Below are 22,982 nucleotides of genomic sequence, written 5' to 3'. Positions count from 1 at the left end.
ATTCAAAACACCTGGGGAGCCTTGAAAAAAACGCTGGGGCCTGAGCTTTGCTCCAGACCAATTACATCAGACTCCCCGGGGCTGGAACCTAGAGATAGATATTTTCTTTTTTAAAAGCTCTCTAGATGATTCTAATGTGCAGTGGGACTAAGGAACAACTAAACTAGTTGAACCAGAGGGACTGGCCACTGGAAACTCTTCAGGCAAGTTGAAGCATGGCCCCTGCCTGTCCTAATGGAGGCTGTGGGGGCGGGTGGGAGAGAGCATTTAGGACTGAAGAGCTCTGGCACTCACCCAGGTCCTCCTCCACAGCCGGCTTCCCCTAGACTTCAGGCAGAGACCCAATAAAGAGTAATACCCCCCACCTTGAGGAGGAAACCTCTGGAAAGTGGGGGAGAAGGGCATCCCCTAGCTGGCCACAGAACCCTGAACTCTGGCTCCCAGTCAGGGGTGTTCAGGCTGCTCTGGACCACTTGCCAGGACAGCCCTAAGACATACCACTCCAACCACACAACCCCACAGCTAAGCCCTAACTACTACCCAGGGTCCAAATGACACCACTGGGAACCCACAGCTGGAAAACAGGAAACCAAGGAGAAATAATGGTGCGAAGGCCAGCCACAAGGCAAAGGTCAGGGTGTAACTCAATCATCAGGTAGGAGCAGGCTCAGGGACAAGTGGCAGGGCTTGTGAGGAGGAAGATGCCACATGGTCCACCTGCCCAGAATTTCCACCACTAACCTCTGGGGCCTGCAAGTCACCCTAATCCTGCATCCTCTCCACCCAACTGTACAACAGGAACCCACGGGTCTGACCCCAGCAGATGGCTATCTTAGCTGGCCAGGCAGCCCCAAACAGCATTCTACAAGCTCCTAGACCACTGTGATACAAGTTCACACTCCAGAAAGCAGCATCCCCAGAGGCCCTCTCTGCTTAGTCTAGAACTTAGGGCTGAGCTGCAGGCAAGAGGTATGAGAATGGAGATGGGCTGAGGCCATGAAGGGTAGAATGGGGAAGTCAGTAGGGAAGTGGAGGGATCCGCAGGGCCAGGAAAAAAGCTTCATGGGCATCTCTTGGGCACAGCTTCCAGAGCTCCCCTGGAAACCCATTTCTGTATTCCTCCTAGAGCTCAGGGTACAGAGCAGCAAAGATTTCAATGGTGAAGGCAGAGTCGTCCCTCTCTGGCTCCAGCAGAGACTGCTGTAGTGGGGGAGCCCTCTGCACCCAGCCTGAACTTGTTCAAGCCAGCAGAGAAATGTCCTGGCTCAGGGGTCACACTCAGAGAGAAGATAAAATAGAGACCATGTCTGGGGAACCAGGTAAGGCTCTTGGCTTCCAGGATCCTGCTTCTGTCAGGAGTTACTGGCCTCCCTGGTTCTCTCCACCATCTGCAGAGTGGCCAGCAGGAATCAGAGATGGAAACTTTCTACTGTACAGAAGGTGGACGGGCAGGAAATGATTCCCTTTACTTAGCAGAGCTAGGAAACATGGCCAAAAGACTGAGGAAGGTCTTCTGTGTCGGGGTGGGGTGTATGTGTGAGTGCGTATGAGGGGGAGTGGGTAGATGCTGCTGAGGGGCAGAGCAGGAAAACTCAGTCAACAGGGCATGGAGTTTAGGAGCAACTTGTCAGAAGACAAGTTGCAAACCCTTTCAATGTCTTTGTTTCCTTTGCAAAGCCCATGAGGTTAGGATTACACATGAAAAATGCTTGGAGGCGGGGTTGAGAAATCCAATTACTTAAGCACCAAGGGCATAAGAGTTCCAGGCCACAGAGGTAACCAGGATTTGCTCAGACCCTAACCTTACTGTCCTTGGGATGTTTGCCTCTTTAGGAATATTTTGGTGGTAAGACTGACAACAGTACCTACTCCTTAGCCCCTTTCTCATTCTCCTCTGCAGTGAGGTGTCAGGGGTAAAGGCCATCAGTATGTCTACTCTTTGATCTAACCTTTAGCATTTTAAACTAAAAGGCCAAAGATCCTCAGCACAAAAAAAAAAAACAAAACAACTTTGCAGCGTGTGTGTGGGAGGAAGTTAGGCTAAAGTAGAAAGGATATGCCCAAACTCGTGCAATGAAAAAGGCTGCCTTATAGAAATCAGGATGGTGTTTGTGATCAGGCCCCACAGGAAAAGGGCTATATAGCTAGATTACCTAAGAGGCACCAAATGGAAAAGTTCAAAATTCAAGATGCCCTGCGTAAAGCTAGAGAACTTTAGTGTCTTGCAGGACTCAGGTCCACCTATGTCTCTCTCTCTACCCACCCCCTTCCATATCCATCCCTCCGGGGGGCCCTGCAGGTTCTGACATTCATCCATGGAATCTGAGACTTGCAGAGATGAAAGGGCAGACAGGAGGCATCCTTATCTATAGAAGCTGAGATACCAAGTCAATCTTTGAGAGAATCTCTGGGAGAGAAAGATCTCTTCTCTTCCAGGTGGCAGCTCTGTCCCCAGGTGGAGAGTGCAAAAGAGAGGGCAAGTCACGTCCAGAGAGAGGAGGAGGGTCTTACAGAGCTCCCATGCTCACCTAGCTATCCAAAAGCACTGTTGGGGCCTCCCTGCTGGTGCAAGGGGAGCACAGCACATAAGCACAGCACTATTAAGCAATCCGCAGCCTCTGAATTTGATCCCCAGACGGCCAGGGAGCTACCCACATGGTGCAGCAGACCTCTCCTGTCTCACCTGCTGCTCCCCTCAGCAGTGTGTTTCAGTCAGTCTGCCTGTTCTGTTCCCCACTCTGTCTCTGGTGAATCCTCTCACCCCTGGCCTGTACCCCAGCTCTTGTATATATACATAAATATTAAATAAAAAAAAAAGCAATGTTGTTCATGGTAGCACCCATGAACTGCTTCACACCAGTCCACCCCAACATAAATACAGAAGCCAATGTCTAAGAGCACATTCCCTGTACTAGTGTTGTCAAGTGGCTCATAGACCAGTCAGGATGGCGCTGAACTCCCTAGGCGAGCCAGGCATGGCACAAGCTGTGAACCAGTTGTACAAAGTAGGACCGTGTTTTGGTGTGACACTTTGGAAATTAAGAAAAACAGGAAATTGGCCCCTCCCCGTATTCAGTTTGAGAAAGACTGACTTCACAAGGCAACCTCTTTATTCTACAGAAAAAACTAAAGTCCAGGGACATTAAGTGACCTCCCCAGTACTGATCACACAACCCATCAGTAAAAGCAGAACTGGGAGGGAAAGAAACTGGACAAATGCACTTCTTGCTTTCCTCTTGTCAATGGCCTCGTGGGAGGCCCCAGAAAGAGGGCTGCAGTACCCCCACTCCTAATGAGAAGGCAATTTCGAGTTCAAGGTAAGCTGCATAGGATGGTATTTCCATCCAGCTTTACCTGAATCTCAACCCAACATGTCTAAAGCCAACATCTTCCTTTCAGTATAAAGCTCTCTTCCCAACTAGTCCATTTCTGACCCCTCTTCCCTAATCCCAGGAATCCTAATTTATTGAGATAAGGTTGGTATGTTGATTCATCCTTTGAAGTGTCTGGAGGTCAGCTGAGCCAGTGATGAAAGCAAAGTAAAGAGCTAGACACAGCTGGGGAGGGGTAAAGGGGTCTCGTCTGCCACACTCAAGTTCACAGCCCAGACACAAAGATGGAAAAGAGTTGACCGTATAAAACACAAACACTGTCGGTGCTGCTTCTCCCACTCAGAGTGATGATTTCAGGTCATTTAATGTCTCTTACTTGCAATAGTTGTGTGAAAGCCAAATAATAATGATTTCTCTTATTTTTCAGGACCTAGTACTATACTTGAAACACAGCTCAGCAAACAGTGCAAGGCAAAGGGCAGAAGAAAGGAGATAAAGTGAATGGGGATGGGGTCACAGTCCTGGACAGCAGGATAGTCTCTAGAAATTAAATGGACTGAGCCATCCTGTCCTGCATTTGCCTTAAGGTTTCCTAAACTAATTCACCAGGAAACCATCTCCTCCTCAGAAGCTACAGAGATGGTGGGAAGAAGGGACAGTCTTCAGCTGACTGCCAGATGCCAGAGTGTTAGTGGAAACCAGCCAAAAACTGGAGAGGTCAGAGGTGGGAAAAAGAGAACTTGAAAGAACTGGAAGACCCAGCTGCTGAACTAAACCAAAGTCCTCCCAACTCCCTGCCCCCACCCCCTAGCCACCCAAACCATTTGCTACAGTCTTGGGGGTTTGGGAGAGGACCTGGCAAGTCCACAAAGACTCTCTCTAAAAGAAATGTCCAAGTACAGGTGGAGGGAGCCCAGCAAGAGGGTTCCAGGTGCCATCACAGTGATCCCTGCAGGCACCATGATGGACAGGAAGGCTCAACTTCAGCTCATTCACATATCTGTATTGTGCAAGACATTCACAAGCAGTTGGGTCACCAAGGAGGTAGAGCTGTGCTCTGGGACTCTAACTCCAGTTCGCAATACGCACTGGGTAAGCCCTCTCTCGCTCATCCTCCGCTCAGTTCTGAAATGCTCTTGGTTGGTTCCCTTCCCACTCTAGGCCAACACGCGCACCTGTTTCCCTATCTTCCAAGTTCATTACTGCTTATGAGTGCACCTCAGATGGAAAGAGTTCCTGTTGGGCCCTAAGAGACTGGAGAGGTGGCGTAAGCAAAAGAGGACAAGTAGGAATGAGTTCATGTTGTGTGGAAAGTCAAGGACCACAGATCCTCCAAAAAGAGGCATTTCTGCAGTGGTCAAAAGGAAAGACAGAAGGCAGAGACCCTGGGCACAGTCCCAAAATAGTTTCCAGACATCCTCAGCCAGAGGAAGGGTTCCCATGGGGCAGAGCGTGGGAGCAGTGTGGGAACCCAAAAGCAGGACAGCCTAGTGCTCTGGGCACTGGGCACTCGCTCCTGTACAGGCTGCCAAGAAGGAGGTGGAGGCAACAGTGTGTGCTACGGCATGCTCCCTGGGATACCACAGGCAGACATGTAACACACTAGACAGTAAAATGACAAGTCGGGGGTGGGGAGGGAGAAGGTGGTGCAGGAAGAAGGGGGGCCTCAGATCGGAGTGCTTGCTGGCAGTGCCCAAGCCACACCAAGAGGAAGCTATGATTCTCAGACAGACAACTCAACAATAAAAACAAGCACAGACACATCCTCAGAGTTTTAAAAACACAGGCAGCCCAAGCCCTGCTCTGGGGCAGAGGCGGTGGGGGGGGGGGGGTGGGAGGGGGGAAGGAAGATGTGTTTGAAGGGGTTCCTCTGTTTTTCAAGAAGCCCCTGCCATGTGCCCACACAAGCAAGGGTGGAGGCGTTAGACAGAGAGCCTCCAGCAGGACTACAGGCCAACGGAATGCAGCAGGGAGAAACAGAACACACTTGGAAAGAGCTGCAATCATCACCGGGCAGGAGGGGGTGCTTTGGGGAGTAAACAAACCTGCCAACAGCCCTTCCTCCCAGCAGAACGGGAAGCTCTGGTGGACAAGGCCAGAGACACAGAGGGAGGAAGCTGCCCCCTCCCTAGGCCCATCTGTCCTCGTTCCAGTCCCTTCGTCCTGCTTTCCCCATGGTGGGGGGCAGAACAGGTGCACTCGTGATCTCCGTGCCCACAGCCCTCAACAGCACCCGGTGATTACAGCTCCCCAGTCAGTAGTGGGAGGCCAGAGGAAGTGGAGGTGGAACCCGAGGGTTCTGCTCCAGAGAGGATCGTGAAGTGAGCTCAGGGCTCTCCCCATTCCCCTCCCTGCCCACAGCACTGCCAGTATCAACCACCCTCTGCTTGCCTCAGGGGCCTCCCACACTGTCATCCTAGGTGATCTCCCACTAAACCCAGCCTCCCCAAGGCATGCCCAACTCCTCAGGGGAGCTGATGCCACCTGGCCCCCCTCCTTCCCCCCAAAGCTGCTCCAGAAGCAATCTTCTTGCCTTCCGCCAAGCACTTCCTTGGTCCTTGGAAGAAGGCCAGGGAACCACCCAACAGCCTTACCCAGGAGCCCCCATCCCACGTGGGGAAGCAGAGCCCCTCCCTGCCGGGGTCCCCACTCAGGCAGAGAGGCAGAGGGTGCCGCTTCACACAGCTTTCCCAGGAAGTCGGAGGAGAATTTCCAGGGAGGAAAGACTTAGAGTGTCTGGGGACAGGAGCACCTCACCCATCTGCTACCTAAGCAACCAGATTCCCCAGCTCCCCACAGGCTCCAGGGGCTGGAGGGGAAGGTGTGGCTGAGGCAGGGGCAGGACTGGGCTCCCTCCCTCTAGGAGAAGTTCCAGCCCGTCCTGCCTCTGCCCACCTGTCCCCACACCCCTTCCCTTGCCTCTCTGCTGCTGACTTGAAAGGCAGCCACAAGGAGCTGCCTGCCGCTCTGTTTTCTCCGCCCTGGGCCAACAGAGGATACTGCTGAGTAATCCCAAACTCATGGTGGGTCCCCAGTCCTGAAAACGGGTAAAGCCCAAGGAAACCTACCCGTGCCCGTCCTTGCCAGCCTGGGAGGAACACTGCTTTTCCTAGTCATGGTTGATACTAGGGCAGACTCTCCCCTGCCCTGCCCCAAATACCCCAGCCCCAGCCCTCAGACAACCACCTGGAGCAGCTCAGTGCCCCCTTCCTCACTTCCCACGCGCCTGGGAACATTCCCTTTCCAGTCCCCCAGACACCAAGCCGCACAGAGTAACATCAGCCGTCCGCCCGCCAGCCTGCCGCCGGATTCCCAGTCATGATGTTGCATCAGCCCCCACCCTACCCAAAATATCCTCACCCCCACCACCTCCTCTCCTTTCCAGCCATCTCCATGGTGACAGCAGCATGACTAATGACACCCTATCAGCTTCAGACTCAGCTTCAATTCCCCCTCCCTCTTACCCCCACCGCCCCCCCCCTTCAGGGATTTCTGCAGATTGGATGCTAACCAACAGTGCCAGGGAGATTTCCAGAGGCAAGGGTGGGGAGTGGGCTGCATGCCTTAAAAAAAAAAAAAAACAGTTCAACAAACCCAACCCCAACTGCACCCAAACCATCCAGCTGAGAAAGCAAAAAGAATCCAAACAAAACCCACACAGGCCTGAGAATTCATTGGCCGCCCACACCCCCGCCGCCCCTCCCCCTCAGCTGCTGCTACACACATAGTGAGAGATTAAGGGATCACCAGAGGAGACCCTTTATCTTCATCCAACCCAGCCGAACGTTTCACTCCACACCACACACACGCGCGCACACACACACACACACACACACACACACACACAAGGTACCTTGACAGCAGCAGCCCCTTGTCCCCACGGCCCGGGTCCTTCACCAGCCTTTATTTCCACCTGCAAAAGAAGAGCCACAGAGGCTGATCAGCCGGGCGGACACCCGGAAAGCAGCAAAGTCCTCCTGCTGCACCCCAGCCTCACTGCAGGGGACGGGGCGAGCCCGCCGGAGGGGGCCTGGGGAAGAAAGGACAGCAGGCACCATCTTCCTCTCCAGCTGCGGCCCAGACTCCAGCGGACGGGCGCGCTCGCCTTCCCGTGTGTTTTTGTTTTCATTTCTCCGTTTTCCACCCTCCCGAGACCCGCGAGGACACGGCCCTTCCCCCTGCGTCAGCCCCGGCGCATCCCCCCGCGCCCTGCCCCTCTACCTCGGCCGGCCTCCCCCGGGGCCCCGGCCGGCGGGCCTCCCATTATCCCGGCCCGAGCGCGCGGAGGGCGGCACTGCAGAGGCGGCGCGGCCAGCTGCCGGCTGGGCTCCCCTCCCCGCCGCCAGGCTGGTGTGGAGGGGGCGGCGCGCTCACCAGCCAATCCCCGCGGCCGGCCGGGCGGGGGCAGGGCCGCCGGGGCTGGACCTGCCCAGCCGGGAGGCAGGGGCGCCGCCAAGGGTGCTGCAGAGTCGCGCTGGCGGCCGCCCAGGCCCGCTACCGCTCCCCGGCAGGCAGGGGGGGCAGGGGATCCCCGGGCCCCCGGCCTCCTGGTGAGGAGACCCCAAGGTAACACCCAGATGTCACCGTCTGCGTCTCGGGGGTCAAAGAGGATAGACGGGCTTGGGGCGGGGCACACACTGGAGGGATTCCCCTAACTCTATCCCCAGGATACCAGCAAACTGCCGCATGCCAGCAGCAGCCAGGGCAGTGCCAGGCACTATGACAGGGGTATGAGGCCATAACCTTGCCATCTTCAAAGAGGGGGAGAAAAAAAAAACCTAGGCAGTGTGAACTCTTACCCCATTCTGCAGATGGAGAAAGGGAGGCAGGCAGGCTAACTAATTTGCCTGAGGTGACACAGCTAGAAAACGCAGAGCTGGGATTCCATGCCAGATCCCTCTGACTCTGAAGACTGACTCTGAACTATTATGCAGTCCTATTCCAATCTCCCTCCACCTCAGAAAATAGGTTTCTTCTTGAAGCCCACATTCTCCCCCTGTGGCTCGATGCCTCACAGAGCCCACCTCAACCCCCTCATGCACACAGGCACCCACACCTCACCCCAGGGTCACTGATCCCTGGTGTCTGAACAGATCCCACCACATCCTGAGAGCCTCCCCTACTCCCCACTATGCAATGCTTTCTCCTCTCCTAGGAGGCAGGCCCCCCAGACCTCTGAGCCTCCTGTCCTTGGAGAGGTTAAGGAGGGAAGGTGCCTGGATCCTAAGAGCTCTGACCTCCAGTTCCCAGACACTAAGTCTTTGAGGGCTGCATAACCAGGAGACTGAAGGCGAGGACAAGAAAGAACACAGAGGGGAGAGGTGCTGCAATTTGCTCCTGGGCTCTGCCCCACGCCCTCCTGGTAGAGAACACCCCAGTTTCTACCCCCCAAGAAGGGAACTTTCATAGCTCACATACCTGGGTTCAGGTCCTGCCGCCACCACTACCTAGCTGTAGCTCCCTTCCCTCTTAGCGTCCCTCTTTGCTCATCTGCAAAATGGAACTACAATGCAACTACCCCATACACAGCTGTCAGGATTCTGTGGAGAAATGCAGCAGAGCCTGCCACCCTGTCAGGTGCCACTTGCACCCTCACTCCAAACTTCTGGAAGAGCTCACTCTGTGCTCCTTCTCATTCTTACAGACCAAGAAGCTGAGGTACAAGTGTCCACTCACAGGACCGTTACGATGATGCACGAGGGCCCCAGTTCCAGCGACATGCTCCACTACAGATGTCCAACTGCTTCCTTCTCCCTGGCACCCCAAGAGGGAACCCAGACTGGGATGAGCAAAGCAGGCTTCTGGTGAGAAGGCTCCAGGAGGCACAAGGGCCCGCACGTGCCTCACCCTTGAGGACAAAGGGCGGCCCTGCTGGGCTCCTCCCCAGGGCAGGGCTCCTCACAAGGCAGGGCAAGGACCAGTGTCCCGAGCAGTGGCTCACCATGGGAAACTGGGTTTCTACACCCTTTGGTTCTACTTGTGCCCCCACAAGTAGAGTCCCTCCTTTATCCTGGTGCCCCCCCTCCCCCCCCCCACCCAAACCCCTGCCCCACCCACAGAGTCTGCTGCTGGAAAAGTAACTAACATTGCTTAGACAGTAGCAACTAATACTGCTGCTGCTTCTGACTGCCACTGTTTATCCAGCCCCTGCTACACACCAGGCCCTGTGCCAGCCATGCTGCCTGTGGGAGCATCTCACTTGACTTACTCCACACACAACCTTGTCTCTTACCAGGAGCGGACTTAGAGATGCCAGGTTACTTGGCCGTCAACACACAGCTGGGCAGTGGGGGGCTAGAATTCCAATCCAGGCCTTTCTCATTCCAGTTCTCTAGGCTCTCCTATCTGCCCACCCCAGGGGAAAAGGTTGGGGTACTTGAACCCAACCACATCCCTTTAAGGTATAAGTTTCAGAATAGAGACTTTCATGCCTTGGAGACCCCCAATGCTGCATCTTGCCAGGATACCACCAACCCCACTCCTCCACCCCAGCTTGCACCCCCAATACACACACACACACACACACACACACACACACACATCCACCCCTGTGACGCTAACATGGTGCAACCTCACCTCCCTCTGCCAGTTTCCCAGCTCATCAAGCCCGTGAACACCACGCGCTCCTCTGAGGGCCTCGCGGAGGAGCTCTGGCCTCTTCCAGAGCGCCAGTCACAACCAAGCAGAGTTAGTTATTTATACAGCGGTCTTCCCCACGTGGGCGGGGCCCTGCCTCCCCACTCCACTAGGTGCTACGCAGAGCTGGAATGTGCTGAGCTCAGTTTCCACACAGGAAAGGTGGGATGGGCGGGGGGTACTCAGATTCTGATGCCGCTCTCCTGGTCAGCCTTCTCTCCGCAGTTCCCAAGGACTGGAAGGACACCCAGGAGGGCAGGACCTTTCACAACTGAACTGCAGCTTAGCCCCAGCCTTGTTCAACTAGGACACATCATCCTCACCAGGCTGCAGAAGTCCCCCTAACTCTGCTGGGCCTAGCACCACCCCTGTGCTACCCTCCCCACCCCACCCCACTCCACCAACAGCCTGAATATACCTAGAGGAGCCTGTGCTCCCGAGACCATGCACCTGATCACATCCCTGACTCACCAGACCTCCTGCCCTTTTGTGAAGCACCTGGAATTCAAGAACCCCAAGGAGGGACAGGGGCTAGTGCTAGAGCCACTCTGTCTCCAGCAGCGACACTCTCCCCTCGGTCAGCCCCTTTTTCTACATTTTGGGCTTCACAGTGACAGACCCAGAGGTACTTGAAGTTCCTGAGGCTCCCTCCCCACCTTTCATCACGACACTCTCAGTCTCCGTGGGGGAGGGAGGAAAGCATTCATTCTCTCTCAGAACACACAAAAATATCAACACCAAGACCCTCAGGTACGATACCCAGAAGCCAGAACATACAGAGATACACTGGAGATAGAGATTCAGAGACATGTGGAGAATGGGGAATATCCAGCACAGGTGTGGAGAGAGCTACAGCAGCACCGACCTAGCCCCAACCCCATGTGAAGCCCCAGACCTGAAATGTAATGTACCCTGCCTGACTTAGCCTTCAGAACAAACCAGTAAGACAGGCATTATTCACACCCATTTTACAGATGGAGAAATTAGGAAACAGAGAGGTGACACACTTAGCCATTCACAGAGCTAAGAACAGCTGCTCCGGTCCTTGCCAACCCCTCACTCACAGCGACACCGTTGGAGCTTTTCTATGCAGCTTGTGATTTTCTTATCAACCTACCTCCTCTAGAGCTGGCAGTGGGTAGAAGGCATTCTCTTCCTCCCTGGCCATGACTGTGTCCTGAGCGAGGTCAGTCACCACAAGTTCAGTTCAAGACCCATTTCCTCTAGGAAGCCTTCTCGGGTTACCCCAGTCCTCTGCCGGCTGACAGCACTTCTGTGTTTCTCATCTGCCACTCGTACTGCTATTTGTCTCTGCCTTTGTGTCTTGTCTCTCCAACCAGAATAGCTGGAGCTGTGTCTCTCCAAAGTCCCTGCAGGATTCTGCCCAACATTCCACACACCGAAGGTACTTGGAATAGACTGTGAGGGAGTCTGTGACCTCCTTCCTTCCCTCTCCATCACACAAAAGATCCTGCCAAAGAAACCCAACACCCCCTCCACCTTCAGAGCCTATGTTTGAAGTCCCTGGTGTCCACGCATCAATTTCCACCCAAGTAATTGCAGCCCATCACAGACACATCATCCCCTATATTTGAAACTCTTTGCGGTTGTCATGGGAACTGCCTGTGCCTTCATTCACTGATCAGGCCTCACAATTAGCTTTGGCAGCGGAAGTCTGTGTCAATGGCAATAGCGGGGAGGAAGAAGCTGAGGAGGAGGAAGAGGAGTAGCAGCAGCAGCAACAGAAGAAAAGGTGCTGCTCCTCCTTGAAGAGGCAGCAGAACCAGACTGAGCCCAAGCACCAAGTGAGGCTGGGAGAAAGGACTCGCCGACCACTCCCCATGTACCTCCCACAACAACCAAAAGAACGTATTTGGCCCTCCAGGCTGACAGGTAGTAGAAGCTGTGGTTCTGCGCACAAACTGCATGTTTGTGGGAAGGTCTTACGCTCTCCAAACCTCAACAGAATTTCCCCGTCCCAAATTCAATAGCTTGGATCACCAAATGTTCCAGCACCCCCTCCCCCCCAAAATTACAAAGGTCCTTGAGAAGATAGGACAGGAATGCTGAATGGTTTGGAAACCTGAGGGCAGTCGAGAAGAAGACACGTAACAGGAATGAACACAAAGTGTCTTACCTTCTGCCCACAGGTCCATGAGCACCCTCGGCAGGCACCGAGCAGCCTGCATCCATCCACACCCGTCACCAGCCACGAGCATCGGAGGAGCCTCTCTACACACCTCAGGTTCAGGGGAGATGCCTGCCTCCTCCTGGAAACCCATCATCCTTCACATACCACTACTGAAGCTCTCCAAACTTGCCCTTTCCTTTCCTTTCCCTTCCCTTCTCTTCCCTTCCCTTCCCCCATGGGGATCTCTGGACCCAAAGGTGACTAAAGCAGGTCTCTGCCCTCAATGTGTCCCTCCCTTACAACCCCGCCAGAGTGAGCTGTGATTGTTTGTTTCCATGCTAGTCTCTCTCCGCAGACCAGGAGCTCATTAAGGACGGCGTTAACGCCACTCCCCTCCCCTTTATGCTCAGGGTCCTGTGGCGCCGCGCACACAGACAGTCCCAGGCGGGATTTACTAAATGAGGCTGGGAAGGCAACTTGTGGATCCACAAGTTAAAGCAGATGACATCCTGCTCTTGAAAACTGAAGCAATGCCAGAAAGAGGCGCTGCCCCCGCCCTCCCCGGGGCACAGGGGACACTGCAAGTCCTGGGGCTGAGGACGCGCTGCAGGAAGGTGCCTCTTCTCATCCTCTAGCGCCACCTCTTCTCCTCCCACTGGTTCCCACCGCTCTACCCACCACACCCCGGCCCACCCTGCAGCAAGAACACAATACAGACAGGACCCAGCCCTCGCAGTCTGCCATCCCGTCTCACTTCCAGGGCTCCAGGGAAATTCCCAGTATCAACAGGGGAGCCAGGACACCCAAAGCTCACCATGTCAGGGCAGAGCAAGAGCAGAGACAATAAGACAGGAGGAGCCACAAGAATGGCACAAAAGCAGGGCAGACTCTAATTCAGACCTTTTTACTTGTTTTTCACCCAGTGTCTGTACATGCCTTCCAGAGGTTTCCTTTGGCAGGAGAAGTGGGACTGGGGGGTAGAAGGGGGGGGGGGTCGATAGGGCATATGCAGTCTGGCAAATGTCCCTAACACAACTCCTCTTTGATTGGGACAATCTAGAATTGCAGCTCTAGCAGCAGTAGGAGGTGCATTATTCTGTCCACTAACTGCCCCCCCAACATGCAGGACGGTAGGCACTGCTGAGCTGGAACTTGTACAGGTCAGAGTCTGGGCATGGAAACAGAACTTGTGCCCCCTGAAGACACAAGCAACTCACAGACCTGTGGCCACCTAAAGCCTGGCCAGTTACCCCACATTAGACCACTGGCTTTCTTTTTTGCCCTCCTTGGTGACAAAAACCCAGAATTTCTTATGCAAATGAGAGGCAACAAGGCCACAGAGGGCTTGTGTCCACTCTAGTTTTGCCAGCAGCCTGAGTTCCCACAGACGCACCCGAGAAGAGGCCCACACGATGCTAAAGGCCTCTCCCAGAAACAGCCAGCTGACCTGGAAAGAACTGAGGGGAGGGACTGGTAAGTCAGGGACAACTCCTGAGACCCCTGATGTGGTCTTCCAACTTGCTGTCACCAGACTGCCTTCTCCAGGATGAGAGGCCCAAGCAGAAGACTCAGGGCAACAGGGCCTCCCTGGTGGCATAGGGGTTAAGCCTCAGCACTAAAAAGCTATCGGCAGCCACTGCAGCATAAGTTTGATCCTCGGCCAGGGAGCTGACCCACATGGCGCGGCAGACCTCTCCTGTCTTGCCCGCTGCTCCCCTCAGTGTATTTCGGTCCATTTGCCTGTTCTGCTCCCCACTCTGTCTCTGGTGAATCCTCTCACCCCCCACACCTCTGGCCTACACGCAGTTCTTGTATGCATAAATAAAATAAATCTAAAAAATATGACTCAGGGCAGGGTCCAAGCAGAAGTTAGGGACAGGTAAGAAACATGACTAAGGTTCACCAGGGCTACGGGGTGGGTGAGGCCACTTTCCCCTTGGGAGTTTTGGAGCCCGCCCATGGGTGAGGAGCCACGCCCAGTTCCTATTGTTATTCCTCCCTCCCAGCAGGTAATAAAAGGGGCCCAAGCCCATACCCTCAGGGGAGAAACAAAGAGCTTCCTGGAGGGTTGGAACCCACCCGCACCCCTTCCACATCCCTCACCTCACCTAGAGTTGGGGACAGGGACCCTAACCCAAAAAAAAAATCCTTCCCATAACAGCTAACCAACCCAAACAGCTATTTCCCCAACCCAGAAACAGGCTTCAGAGAAGGGTTCAGAGACCCAGCAGGGGAAACTCCTGTCTACTTGCAACGATGTCCAGCAGAACTTCCCACAGGGTGGAAGGGGCTTGCATCTGCCCTACAAAACACAAGCCACTAGCCACACATGGCTATGGAGCAAGTGAAAAACAGCTAATGCCACCGAGTTACTGAATTTAATTTTTAATTAATTTAAATTCTCAGTTGTTAATTAGCCACGTTTTTACATACCTACATAACTTCAGGGTTACATTTTAACTCTTTCATATATGTACATGTATCACTCACCCACCAAATTTAAATAGTTAATGGCTACTGTTAGCATGCTACCGAGGGGCACCCCGGGACCCACAAACTTGCACCCACTAACGGGATCTGGCCATCCACACTCCCCAAAGCAAAGCCGACTCACAGATTCCACATCAAGATAATGACTGCCATCATCAGCCTCCCCACATGTCTCCTTCCCAGCAGTACCAAGGTACAAGTTGGGCGGCAGGAACAAGACTCCTCTCTCAGACTACCTGCCTTCACCTGGCCGCCCAGCCCCACCCTCTCGATCCCAGTGGCTAGTCCAAGGAGGCTGCATGTAAGCAGGGGCAGAGGACATGGCACCTCCCCCAACACTAACATACTGGATAATTCAGAGATGCTTCTTAAATTTCTGGAGGTCATGAATACTTGAGAGTCTGCTAAAATCCGTGGACCTCTCCCTGAGAAAACACAATCCTGCACAGTCATACATTTTTGGCTGAAGTTTACAGAAAGTTCACAAACTATTCCAACCCAGATCTGAGATTAGGTCTTGGTAAAAGATTAAGTCTAGGCTTGACCAAAAACTTAATTCAGCCTAAGAAAAGATGTTTCTTCTATAAGTAGTTGTCTATAAAAACAGACCTCACAGGGCCTCCCCGGTGGCACAAGGGGTTAAGACGCAGTCTATGAAGCTATCCGCAGCCACTGCAGCATGACTTCAATCCCCAGCCCGGGAGCTACTCACATGGCACAGGAGACCTCTCCTGACTTGCCCACTGCTCCCCTCAGCAGTGTTATTTCAGTCAATCTGCCTGTAATGCTCCCCACTCGGTCTCTGGTGAATCCTCTCATCCCCTACACCTCTGGCCTGTACCCCAGTTCTTGTATGCATAAATAATTCTTTAAAAAAAAAGAACTGACAGTATTTTATATAGTCTTTAACAAGAGACCACCAAGTGTAGAAGCTCCCACATAATGGTGTCCTTGTAACATCCCTGCCAGTCAGCACCCTGCCTCCACCCAGACACATGCAGGCATGGGGTTGGCGCTGCAGTCTTGGAAGAGCTGTGCACTAGACAGTTGATTTTCTAACACAGGTTTAGTCTGCGTGCTTATAACTTCTATCCACTAATAAAAGTTCTGCATACCCTCAACACGAAGTAATTGACACCCTCTTCCATACAAGAATAACCTTAATCTGCGTTCCTCTACTCATTTCCAAGCTGAACAACCCTGTTTCCTTCTATTGTCCTACATAGGACCACTCTGACAGAGCTTCTCAAGACAGGATGTCAACATCCTTTTTGGAGTTTCAGCTCTTCCCACCTGTTAGGCAGCCAGGTTCCTTACTGGTACATTTACTTATTTTTTTTTAAACAAGAATGGATTTTGGATTTACCATGATTAGATTCCACCAATTTTGGTGGGGTCAACTGTTCCACAATGGCCCACTCTCCTTCACCTCTTATTCTATTCAATATCATTTAATATAATACCTGCACCACCACAACCACCCGAGATCTGACACACTTAATGTCTACATCATGTGGAAAGGGCACACATCCCTCTGCTCCATAAACCACCAGATCCTTCCATGACCCAAGAGTCTATGGACATACCCACCCTCTTTACAACTACCAGCAGCCACTACTCACTCCCAAGTCAGGCTTCTGAGCAGCAAACAGAAGGAATACAAGGTTCTTAGGTTTATTGATAGCTTACTAGACTAGAAGAAAATGGATTCCAGAAGAATAACAATAAATATGGAGTAAATCTCACAGTGTTCTTGTCTCCCTGGCCTACAGGGTAAAGAAATGGATGAGGGTTCCTTCCTAACCTTGATGGCAAGTGAAATTCTTTACCTGTGTTCAAGACTTACTTCTATGTCCTTCTCCCAGTCACAAACGCGGTGTAAGGTCAGCTCTTCTAACCTTCAACATGCAATCACCTGGGGACCTGGTTAAGGTGCAGATTCTGAGGCTGCAGATCTGAGGTAGGACCAGTATCTGCACTTCTAAGAAGCTCCTAAATAATGTCAATGGCACTGGCCCACTGATCAGCAATGTGGAAGTATGGCTGTGAGCCATTCCAGTGGCCCAGGGAAGCCAACTGCATTGGAAGAGTCAGGTAGGTGCCCACCACATTCGTCTCTCATCTGCATCAGTTTCCACTCTCATTAGAGATTAAATACACCAAGGTGATGGCAGGCCAATTACATCAGAATCCCTCGGGGTGGGACCCAATGTGACACCCCTGATCCACATGGTTGATACAAAAGATTCGGGGGGCGGGGAAAAAGATTGAACAGGGCAGTTATTCTAATGCCCTCTCTTTAGGGTGACCTTAAATAAGAAACTGGCCCTCTGAACTGTTCAAGAACTGGCAGGTGATATCTTCATTTATTTGCAGAAATTCCAATCCATTAGTTTGACTGGGCTGTATTGCAAAGAACACAGGGACCCCCCAAAGCTTACCACTTGCCTTTCTAAAGTCTCACAAACCACCTTTTTAACAATCTGCTTTAAAACTGTCAAAAGCTGACTTGAGTTTACACATTTATAATTTCCAAAATCTCCTTGAAAAACTGGACATTTTACCTTTCTCTGGCCTTTCGGCCCTCTTTCAATCATAATTCCCAGACATCGCTCCACGTGCGTATCTGGAGGTGTGGCATGGGCAGTGAATGACTCAGCCTCAGGCAGGCTGGCTCCCCCAGCACACATGCTGAGGTCTTTCCCCAGTTGACATTTCCTAACACCACAGGGACCTGGCCACTCTCTGTCATTCATGATGCTCTGGGCAGTTGTAAGCCTATCCTTTCCTTCTTGTTCTTGCTGGGAACATGTAAAAGCCTTTTATCGTCTTGAGTATTTTCCAGCAACCTCAGCACATCCTGGCTACTGGACTTTCTGACATTCCTCTTGCCCTTCCATCTGCCTTCAGTGACACATAACCCTTTCCACACAAGAGCAAAGTTTGGCCATCTGCGCTCACAGACCCTTCAGTTCTTCCCCAGTTTCAACGCCTCCCTCCTCAGGGCACCATTGAGGATAGTCCATCAGCATTTCTTTCTTAAAAAGCCACTAACTCTCTCTCTTCCCTTTTAGCAGGGAGCTCTAACTTCCCTTTTAGAGTGTATGGCCATGGGGTTTAAAACAGTCTGCATTTGAAAAACAACTTTCTAAAGTCTATGGTAAACACCACGCCCTGAGAGGTCTTCTCTCAGGCTTCACAAACCCTGAGGTGGGGTCCCTTGCTCTATAGAATATTATCACTGCTCTAAAGAATATTAACCAATCCTCCCTCTATGGTGGGAACTAGTCCAGCCTGAACGCATGCCTCTTCACAGCCTCCATCTTCAGAAAGGGAACTGGCAAGGACAGCCAGGACGTGTCAAGTGTTCTGATACTGTTGAGAGTCCCATTTGCAAGGAGTCTGGCATAGAGATCTGCTTCAGCCACCGAATTCTCTTGGCTGAGGGCTAACCAGGATTCTCCCACCATATATCACCATATATATATATTTCTATTCCTCTTCATTTTTTCAGTCATGCTTCTGACCTTATGCACACATTTTTCTAAGCAGGTCCTTTTCACAGAGGGTTATTCTCCTACCCTCCCTGTCAGGTCTCTACTCCCCTCACCCATTAGCACCTTTCGGTGCGGCCCAGCAGCACAGTAGTTCCTTGCTATTGGGTGTCCAGCCTCCTCCCCAAAGAACCAAGCAAACTCCTCTGTCCTTCTACCTGGCCCCACAATTCTTTTATGAAAAAGTTAAGGGATGTTTTGAGATAAACACATAATTTCATCTTTAAAAAGTGCAACTCAGGGCCTCCCGGGTGACAGAGCGGGTTGAGCGCAGCACTGTGAAGCTGTCCGCAGCCTCTACTGTGCTGGTTCGATTCCCTGCCAGCCAGGGAGATTCCCACATGGCGAGGCAGACCTCTCCTGTCACGCCCGCTGCTCCCCTCAGCAGTGTATTTCAGTCGTCTGCCTGTTCTGCTCCCCACTCTGTCTCTGGTGAATCCTCTCACCCTCCCGCACCTCTGGCCTGTACCCCAGCTCTTGTATAAAAATAAATATAAATCTTTAAAAAAATAAAATAAAAAAATGAAAACTACAACTCAGAGACTAATGTACAATATGCATGAAGATGAATTCTTTTCCAGATGTTCTAGCAATGTTTTGTCACCACACACTGATTAACTACTATGTGCTCAACCTTATGCATATTTTATCTCAATTAAGCGTCAAACAATCTTGCAAAGAAGGGCTAATCCCAAGAGGTTCCTGGGATGCTAAATCTTGCTCCACCTGAGGAGTCAAAGTCAAATTCTAAAGCTCTGTTCCTGAGCCAAAACCAAAGAAAACGCAGGCTCCAGGAATGTTTCCCCACCCCAGTTCCTGGCCTCCCCAGATTGCTGGACAAATCCCCCCTACTACACGGCTGCTGGCTGCTCGGATCTGATGGTTAATGTCTCAGTGGTCCCCTGGGGGAATGGTGAGTGCTGAGCTGGTTCTCCGGGCTCCCTCACTGGGGCAGAGCCCCTCAGGCATGTCAGCACCGCCAGAAGTGTATTTGTGAAACACAGCGGAGCCTGGACCGCTATAAAGTGAGTCCCACGCTTTCAGCCTGCACGGGCCAAGTAAAAAAGTTGTGGAGACAGACACTAGCTGACACTGTGTATTTAACCAGGACTACAAAAAAAAAAAAAAGAAAAGAAAAGTAGATCTTCATTCCATAAGAGAAAGAACATAGAAGAAAGAAGTAAAAGGATGTATTCTTAAAGTACTATTGTTTCAAAGAAAGTCAGCTTGAAGAAAAAGCGCACATCATTGCCCCTTTTCCATTGTTTCTCTAGAAAATGGGAGAACTCTATTGTGGGCCAGCAGTCTACCAGCTGCATTTCCCCGGAATGTGGGGGCCAAGCGGGGCAGCCGGCCATGGCAAGGTCCACAGGGAGGCAGACATCTCTCAGCGGTGGTTGCCTCTAAGCCTCAGGCAACCCAGATCCCCAGGATCTTAACCATAACCACCTGGCAGCCGGCGCTGGCAGTTTACACACAGGATAACCCGGGGCTCACGCCCAGCCCCTTTCACACAGGTATGCTTCATTACAGCTGAAAGAAGAGCCTGAACCCAGCTCACAAGGGCCACTGATTCCAGGAACATCCAGGCCATAAAGCAGAGCCTGGAGAGCCTTTGGGTTTGACTATGGGCAGAATGTAGTGAAACAATGGGGATGGAGAAGGGAACCAAGCTTTACAAAGTAGAAGGGATAGAGCTTCCCGACACTGAAACACTAGATCTCATGTCTAGGAAGAATGCCAAGCCCAGATCCCACCCTCCCCTTTCAAAATGACCTTCCGGGCACTGGGGCTGCAGGATGCCAACTCCCCCCAACACCAGCAACATTAAGGGGCTGGACACTGTCTCCCAGGCTGGGGTGGGAAACAGCAGTTCTCTTTCTTGCAGTTGTCTGCTTATTTTGATCCAGATGTCCGCTTTAACCAAAAACTGGGGAAATAGGGCACCAACGTGACTACTCCCTGGACCGTGACATGCAACTTGCACAGGGAGTGGACATGAGAAGAGAGAAGGGGTGGAAACATCCCTGCCCCCACACTTGGGCCTTTCTCCCCAGCCGTGGGGCCACAACAGCCCCACCAACCTTGCAGCACAGTTCTGCACTCAGCAGTCAGGGAAATCCTGAGCTGACACCAGCCCACTGAAGCCACAGGTGCCCCAGCCCTCAGACGCACAGCCCAGCTGGAAAGGGCTTCAAAGGCCATCAAGCACAACCCTTCCATTTCCCCAGGGAGAAGACAGGCCCAGAGAGGGGCCGCGAGTTGTATGAGCCCGTAGACAAATCAGTGGTGGAGGCGGGGAGTCCACAGACAGCGCAGGCCTCCGTCTCTGTCCAGCGCCAGTTCTGTTGCCTGGAGCGACCTCAGCCGCTACACCGCTCCTCCCATGCTGCTCAACTTCGCGCGTCCCTACTTCTGCCAACTCTCTGCTGTCGCGGCTGCCACCAACCTTGTGTCAGCAGTCCGCCACCGGCATGGAAGGGAAAGATGGCCAATGCAGGGTCGCTGTCTCACCACTTCCCCCTACTCGCATCCCAACTCCTCCTTCCCTCCCTCTACCCCCTACTCCAAATAACGGGAAGACTCCTCCCCGGGTTGACTCAACTGCACATCATTCATTCAATTAACAGCTGAGTGCTTACTACACGCCGAGGAACTGAGCCAGGTCGGGAGACTACAGAGACAGAAAATGGTCTTTGACCTCAAAATTACTCAGTCTAATAGGGAAATCCAAATCACGGGCTTCTCATTAAACGCCCAAACAGTTTAAGCTGGCTCTCCTGCTGTCTTTCTGAGAAAAACGATGGTACCCAAGAAAAGGTTTGGGGAAAGAAACCTCTCACCCTACCAGAGCAGGACAAAATCACCTTGTCACTCTAAATCTTTCCAAATCCACCTGTCTCCATCCCTTACCTGACACCACGACTCTCCGTATCACCCACCCATTGGTGTGGCCTTGAAATACAACATGTGAGGCTTCAAGCAGGGTAAGAAACTTCTAGAAATAAAGTTGGTTATCACTGTCCTGTGTCCCATGCAAGCATCAGAAATGAGAGCACTAGCACAGAGCCCTCCATGCCCTGGTCACTCTCTCACAATGGCAGGCCGGTCAAGGAGCACAAACCAGCTGCCACCAGGTGCGCAGTCCTATTCTCGGCCCCCCTCGACGCTGGACCAAGAGGATGAGAACAGGTGAAGGACTTAACTGCCTTTTAAAAGACACCTGTGAACACAGTGCCCTCGAGGACGGTGCAGGATAGCCAAGCAAGGGCCAGCTTACCTCCTTGAGAAGCCCCACTTTTTTCTTGAGCACCTCACACTTGCGCAGTTTGCAGATCTGGTGTGTGCGGCGGTTGGTACAGCTGGTGCAAGCCCCACAGTTTTCTAGCCTCCGGCAGGGCTCGCAAGTACCACACCTTTTCCGTTTCTTCCGCCCATCTCCACCCCCTCGGAGTTGGGGTTCACTTCCAGCCATTGGGAGCCCGGGGCCCTGGAAGCCCCCTACCACCACCTGGCCCTGAGGAAAGTCATAAAGGCCTGGCAGGTCCGGCTGGACTGCCAGGGGCACCTGAAACTGGCTCATGATGTGACCAGGGATGGGGGCATAGGTGCTGGGGCAGAGCCACTGTCCAGCTTCCTGGCTGCCTGCAAAGGCCACCAACAGGTCCTTCTCTCCTAAAACAGTCAAGAGTCTACAAGGGTGAAGGTAATGTTAGCTTCAGTCTCCTGGATGGGTGCCTCTTCGCAACCCTCTTCACCTTCTCTGCAGCAGTCTGTCAGGGCTCAGTCGGGGGCCACTCTCCCACCTGCTGGGGCCCAGGATCTGGGGGAGGACACCAGCAGCAGTCCCCAGAGATGGGATCATCTTGGCTGGGTGGGCTCTTCACCCTCACACACCCCGGACCCAGGCATGAGGTGAGCAGGTGAGTGTGTGGCGGGGGCAGGGCAGGGCAGGGCAGGGCAGGGCAGGGCAGGGCGAGGGATTTCTCCTGCTGGTATTTCTCTCTCCTCCTGAACAGGATGATGGAGAAGGCAGCGCTGCCTGAAAGAGACACAGAAAGGGGAAGCACATCACCAGGGGCTCGGGGACAACTTTCACAGGCCACCTCTTCCTGCTTCTGGGAAAGAGAAAATGGGGGAAGCAGGGGCTTCTTCAGACGAAAGTGTGTGCTGGGCACCGCCGGCTCCCTGTCTCGGGGAGGAGGGCCGAGGGCGGACGGGGTGCCGGGGGTCGGAGGAAAAGCCGAAGGGGGCGGTCAGGGTGAGATTTCTAGGAAAGTTGTCCCGCGCCCCCCCGCGGCCCGGGCAGCGCCTCCGACGCCCGCGCTCCCCTCGCCGGAGGTGGCCGGGCCCTCCCCAGGGGCGCGGGGCTTCCAGGATAAAGTTTGTCGGCGGCTCCGCGGCGCCCCCGCGCCCCCGCCACGGCCGCGGCTCGAGGGGTGCGGCCGGGACGGGCAGCGCGGGCGCCCGGGGCCGCCGCCAGCGCGGAGGGCGGCCCGCGGCGCCGAGGGGCGGGTGGGGGGCGCGCTCCTGCCGCGGGCCGGGCCGCGCGCGCGCCGCCGCTCGGGCTCCTTTGTTCTGGGGCCTCGGCCGCTCGGCTCCGGCGGCTCCGCAGCCCCCGCCCCGCCCCGCCGCCCCGGCCGCGCCGCTCCGCGGCCGCCCGCGGCCCCCCGCGCGTCCCCCGCCACAAAGTAGCGGCCCCCCAGGGCGTCCCCTCCCCCGCCGGGCCCCCCACGCCTCCCGCCGCCCCTCCCCCACCCCGGAGCCGGAAAGGCACCGACTGCACCGACCTGCCCGCCGCCTCCGGGGCGGAGCGCACAAAGGGGCAAAGTTTCCCGG

At 53.6% G+C, this 22,982-nt stretch overlaps 1 protein-coding gene across 1 annotated transcript in view; it reads right to left on the bottom strand.

Annotated features, from left to right (window-relative positions):
- The window catches only part of TET3 (tet methylcytosine dioxygenase 3), a 93,511-nt gene extending 70,529 nt beyond the window's left edge, over positions 1–22,982 (bottom strand). The window contains exons 1-3 of the mRNA XM_054701742.1: positions 22,934–22,982; positions 21,424–22,185; positions 7,186–7,245 (exon numbers count right to left, since the gene is read on the bottom strand). Coding sequence (XP_054557717.1) covers positions 7,186–7,245; positions 21,424–21,726 — 363 coding nt within the window. The 5' untranslated portion in view covers positions 21,727–22,185; positions 22,934–22,982. The remainder of the gene's footprint in view (positions 1–7,185; positions 7,246–21,423; positions 22,186–22,933) is intronic.

Source organism: Talpa occidentalis, unplaced genomic scaffold (genome assembly GCF_014898055.3).
Source record: "Talpa occidentalis isolate TD23 unplaced genomic scaffold, MPIMG_talOcc4v2.1 talOcc4.5, whole genome shotgun sequence".
Classification (NCBI taxonomy): domain Eukaryota; kingdom Metazoa; phylum Chordata; class Mammalia; order Eulipotyphla; family Talpidae; genus Talpa; species Talpa occidentalis.
Note: the sequence above shows the minus strand (reverse complement) of the source record. Positions and strands in the feature narration are given on the sequence as shown.